A 5,607-nucleotide genomic window follows, 5' to 3' on the forward strand; every position below is an offset into this window, starting at 1 on the left:
TAGCACACAGAAACGTTTTTAACCTGCATAATAAAGTTAAGCAATATGTGTCTTGCTGGAGAAGTGGAAGTGTTCATAAACATTAACTGGACTAAGATTGAGAACTTTGATTCACCATGGAGTCACTTCCCACCGGGTAAACACTGGTTGAATCAACGTCGCTTCCACGTCATTTCAAGCAAAAATAAATATAAATGTGCTGACGTTGAAACAACGTGGAAAACTGATTGGATTTGAAAAAGGAAATCAATGTAAGGGAATTTAGTCTTTTTTTTCACCCATTTTTCTTCCTAAATCCAATGACAAAACGAGACGTTGAACTGACATTTTTGCCCAGTGGGTTCATTCACATTTGAACCTCTTGAAATGAGTAGCCTAAACTATGTGTAATTCGATGCTTGGTGTGGTATAGTTTCACCTTGATTTTCCTTTCCCATGGGAATCTCTAAAGAGGGAGTTACATTTGCACTTGTAAAAGGGACATCGTTCTTATTTTCTCGACTGGCAGTTTGACAGTCTCTTTGCTGCAAGTAAGTGCGAATGTTAACCAAGGCGCGTATCGTGCAGGTTTGCCTGATTTACCGCCATAGGAAAATAAGGACCACAATGGAAATAAGCTGTTAAACTTTATTGTGTTATAGTTGATGATTTTCTTAAATTGTATGTGGAGGTGTCACCAGCTGGAGCGCCCTTATCTATGGATTTTACAAATTGTCAAATAAATTCAATCAATTCAATCAATCAAAGTGAACCAAACCGAGGGATCTTGCACGATAATGATTTTCTATGCTGCTGCGGTGCCACGGATGCAGAGATATGATTAGTCAGTGAGGATTGGTAGACCTATAGGTTTATCTCGTCCGCAGGCTGGATTGAGAGAAAGTGTCTGGTGAACGAGATCCTTATAGGCTGTCATGTGGGCTGTCATATGATAATGATTCACCATTTTCTACAATAATGACTTAAACTGGTGTGTAAAGTGTACATTAATTGAAATGATTTACATTCATGTTTTAGCCTAACGTTTAATGTAGCGTACGCCTTCACTTTATTCCATGCTATGAATAGCTACTTTATTCATTTACTGTGCCAGTCTTAAATTGAGGCATTTCAGAGGGTGAGGTTTGGTGGAGGAATATTGGTTTGCAGACCAACGCGCCGTTTTCAGGCCCATTATTCATGCTGGTTAAATCCTCTTCAGGAGGGCAATGAAGGGGGAATGGTCTTTCTCCGCTGGATATTAATTGCTGGGGACTGTGCACAATGCGGTCTCCGCTGTGCTCTATCCACTTTTCATTGAAATAGAAATGGAGACCGGAGCTGCGGGGGGTGCACGCTTTATGTGGGCGGGGACACACCCCTTTGCTCAAGCGCAATGCTACCAGTGCGGTTTGAATGAGATTCTTCCGGTTAACATCTGGTCGCATGGTCCGCTTGCCTGCCTCTGTAATTAGAGCAAATGTCTCGCTCCAGCAAACGACTCCCCACCCTGTTAATTCAAGTCGTGGCAAGAGCACCACGGGGTTCCTAAACACCTTTCAACGGGAGCAAGGCTAAATGTGTATCTTTAAACCAATGTGGGGTAAAAACTTGGAAAAGTATGTTATGGGAGAAATGACTTCAAAAATGATGTTTGGGATGATATTATCAGAATGTAACTTGCCTAGCCCGGAATCCTCGGAAAGTAAGCTGGCGTGTGTTGTGCATAGCCCATATTTGAATGACGCGTTACCTGGCTTAAAGTTCATTTATCATTTACTTTATGATCTGATTAAATAACATTTACCTATAATTTGCAACACAAACAACTGTCAGGGACCTGGCTCAATAGCTGTTAAGCCAACATTGGGTTTATCATTGTAGCAACTTTGAAGCTGAGGATGTTAGGGAGTCAATGGGATCAGTAGCGCTATCGTGTGGTACAAAGTAGTGGTGTAGAACGCCAAAAAAGACAGACTTCCATTACATGGGCCTACATTATTTAGTGTCTCAACAGGCTGGGAAAACAATCTGTAAATATATGTTGTATAAGACTTATTCAGTGAATTTGCATCATTCACCATTAGTTTGACTTCTTTAGTCCCGAACTTCTAGACTAGCCATATTAAATAATTCATGGAATTTTAATAAGAGTTGCTGTGGCCTGTGGTAAGATTTTAGCCTGGTTGACACCAGACCACGTGGCAGAACTCGAGTTGTGTAATCACTGTTGTCTGGAATCATCCAGAGTCTGTCACTTTAGCCAGGAAAGTAACATTCTAGGCTTATGAATAAAATTCAACGAAAACATAACACATCCCCCATGGCCCTGATAGCAATACATATTTCACTCACTCATCCCAGTCACACTGGCTGGCTCATGGGGCACCAACAAAGTCATCACTTCTGTCGTTCTGTGGCCATCATATATGTTTCAAATATTGTCTAGAACATGCACTGTATTTCACTAGTGACCAGGAAAAAGATGGACAACAAAGCATTTAATCACAAAAAGAAAAACTATGTATTTATTATAATAACAGCTACAGAAGTCACACTAACAAGCAGCTGCATACAATAAGTACAAAGGACAATAGGTCATTGGATTTATGGCGTCATTGTTGGGTGAGTAGCAAAGCTCTGCGGCTGGATTCAGTGCTTTTCTTTCTCCCTGTGTGTGCGTGTGCGTCCATGCCATCTGCTGGTCAGACCTTGCCCACAGCCAGGCCCTGAGCCCTCTGGTACTCTTGCTGCAGACTAGACAGGACCTCACGGTGCTGATCAGACTTCTTCTCCATGTCCTTTAGGAGAGTCTCGTATCTTTGACTACAGCCCAAAACAGACAGAAAAATGAGTTACGCTTCTGGATGAAATACTTTATACTTTAGGCAATAAGCGGTTGTTATTTCGGACACCTTGTGTAGTTATTAAAATGAATAAACATTATCTTTCAGGCTCACATCTCCCCATTTATGTATTCTAGCCTCTTTGCCACTGTGGCTTTGGCTTCCTCCAAGTCTTGCTTCACCAGAACTGGACCTATAAGCTTGTAAACTGTGTTCTGGGTGTCCAACAAGTCCAACTCCTGAAAGACGGAAAGGAAGTTTATTAGCAGCGGAATATATACTGGGATTCATTCATACTTACTCAACATCCATTGTGAAATCTCAACGCCACTGTAGAAGGATAGAGACGTGTACTTACCTCTTTGACTATATTATTCTCTGTCACCTGAGCCTCCAGTTTCTGCCTGGCTGACATGCTCTTACTAACATCTAAAGGGAATAAAAGCAACGTTAGCAAATCAGTGTGGGTCTTGACATGTAAACAATGACAACTTTGGGTACACGAGGACCAGTGATACTGAGTGATGTAAATGGAACATAGCTAATATCCATGTCTATGGTAATATTATGCAATATAGGGTGTGCTGTATAGGGTGTAACCAACTGTACAAACTATTGATCTTACGACGACCTATTATTGGGATGGAAGATCAGAGGGGTATACTACATAGCAGGTTCAAGGTGTTTACCAGCTAACTTGCCTGAATATTCTGAAGCAACCTTTTTTTTGTATAAAGATACGCTTTAAATGGGTATGGAAGATCAGGTAGCAAAGGGCAGTTGTCTAACGTTAGATTTCATGAATAATGCACATTTTCTAAGTTACTTGTTACTTGACCTAATAGCTAGCTGTTACAGTATAACCAGACAGATGTCAATTTCTAGCTAGCTGCTGAGGTAACAATAAATGACCATGCCAGCAGAGATGTACCATGCATGTAACATAGCTATAGCTAACATTAGCTAGTTAGCGAGCTAACGTTAGCTACATACCTTTTTGCATCTGCTGGTATTTTTCTAGCTCCGATTGTAATTTCTTCTGAATCGCCTCTGCCATATCTACGGTGTTTCTGATCAAGCCTTTGTTTATTATAAACTGAAACGAAATCAGTTCCTATACCTAGCAGCAACAGAATATCGTGCGTGGCTAGCTCGGGAACAACCCTTCTTCTTCGATGAGATTTAGCGGCGATTGGCATCCAATAAATGTTGCATTACCGCCACCTACTAGACAGGAGTATAACTCCTTTATACTTGCTTGAAAATAAAAATAAATAAAGAAATACCTTACCATCTAACAGTACACTCACTAAAAACTCACCACCCTACTCCACTATTTACATCTATCTAGTCCTGCCTCAGGCCAAAAGCCGGAAAGGACGGGACACCACCACTCTTCTGAAGTCAAGTCTCATACACCCAAATACCTCTCTGCAGCTGCCACCACAACCTCAATTTTCTGCGACTTACGTACCATCCCTGCAGTACAGTAACCATTGCTATAAATGCTAAAAATCCAATATTTCTGAAGCATATATCACTATCCTTCTGTACTGGTACAGGTCTACTACTCACACCAGTCCTCTCCGGATCCCTCCCCTTGACCCATCTTCCTCTACTTTCTTCACTGCCTCAGCATAAGACAACTTCTGCACTACTCTAACCCTGGAAACCTCAACCTGCCGCTCTCACAGGTTGATCCCCAGCTCCATGGGCACCCCTACAACTAACATATACCACTACGTTCCCCATGCTACACATTCCTTTGTCTTCTGCACACTTCTCACACCTAGGAACCTCCCTCCTACACACTGCTGCCACATGCACATATGCTTGACACCTGTAACAATGTAATGTATTCGGCAAAAAAGCTTGTACAGGATAATTTATATATCCATCCTAACATCACTTTTTGGGCAAGCATCCCTTCTTCTTATTCTTCTTCTTCTTCTTTGTGATTGGGTTAGCGGTGGAACAACCCATTTTTGGAGAATTAAAGATTAAAGTAACTACTTCCAGGTAAAAATGCTTAAAGAAACTTTAGAATAGAAGTCCTTGTTTGAAAACTGTAAAGGAAGCAAAGCTGATATGAAGTGAGGGTAGCATAATTCGATCCTAAATCAAACTTATATTCAATGTGTGCTCTGTAATGGACTAAAATGGCTTTTAGTTTCATAATCCATGAGATCAGAGAGGAAGAGGCGAAGCATAAAGGTTTTACTCAGCCCAAAATCTTTCCACAAAAATAAACCCACGAAGTGAAGGATTTTTGAATGGAGGTCAATGAGAAAGTGTCGAATTTGGTCAACAAAAACCGGAATTGCTTATTTTCTATGTTGTTACGAATGCACTGATATAAGTAAACGCACGTGGCATTTCGGGTAAATAAAAAAACCGACTTTATATCTGAGTTGTGCCTGTTGTTAGAGAAAGATAGAGGACTCATTTTAGCATGGACATTGCCATTGAAGGCTTCCACCATTTTAAAGTAGTCAACTGGGTGGGGATTCCTATGAGTTGGGAGAAATCAGCCAATGAAGAAGAAGGCATTTGACTACTTTGGGGAAATTATCAGGGGATGTAGTATTTAATTATGGATTTCATTTCCTTAGTGAGATTAGAATATTGAGAACATTGGGTAGGTTTAGACCTTCCGTCTCTGGTCTACACTCCAGTCCAGTTGGTTGCGGTAAAGCACCTTAAAGTTGGTTGCCATCCGACATAAAAGAAAATCCCCAGAAGAAAAAGAAGAGATCAATATCCCACTTCCGGGTTCATCTTC

At 41.0% G+C, this 5,607-nt stretch overlaps 1 protein-coding gene across 1 annotated transcript; it reads right to left on the reverse strand.

The window, feature by feature from the left end:
• Nucleotides 1-2,479: 2,479 nt before the first annotated feature.
• pfdn6 (prefoldin subunit 6) lies at nt 2,480-4,040 on the reverse strand. Its single transcript, XM_014212868.2, has 4 exons — nt 3,819-4,040; nt 3,184-3,254; nt 2,940-3,064; nt 2,480-2,805 (listed from the first exon to the last, which is right to left on the reverse strand). Exons 1-4 carry the CDS (start codon nt 3,880-3,882, stop codon nt 2,685-2,687), a joined length of 381 nt encoding a protein of 126 aa, XP_014068343.1. The 5' UTR covers nt 3,883-4,040; the 3' UTR covers nt 2,480-2,684.
• Between the last annotated feature and the right edge of the window lie 1,567 nt (nt 4,041-5,607).

The sequence above is a fragment of the Salmo salar genome, chromosome ssa09 (assembly GCF_905237065.1).
Source record: "Salmo salar chromosome ssa09, Ssal_v3.1, whole genome shotgun sequence".
Lineage (NCBI taxonomy): Eukaryota > Metazoa > Chordata > Actinopteri > Salmoniformes > Salmonidae > Salmo > Salmo salar.

Excerpts from the sequence above, each read along its gene's own strand:
- pfdn6 (XM_014212868.2), bottom strand. The coding sequence starts at position 3,882 with ATGGCAGAGGCGATTCAGAAGAAATTACAATCGGAGCTAGAAAAATAC. Across the intron at positions 3,255-3,818 it reads ATACCAGCAGATGCAAAAAG|ATGTTAGTAAGAGCATGTCA; the intron begins GTATGTAGCTAA and ends TATTCCCTTTAG. Across the intron at positions 2,806-2,939 it reads GAATACATAAATGGGGAGAT|TCAAAGATACGAGACTCTCC; the intron begins GTGAGCCTGAAA and ends TTTGGGCTGTAG.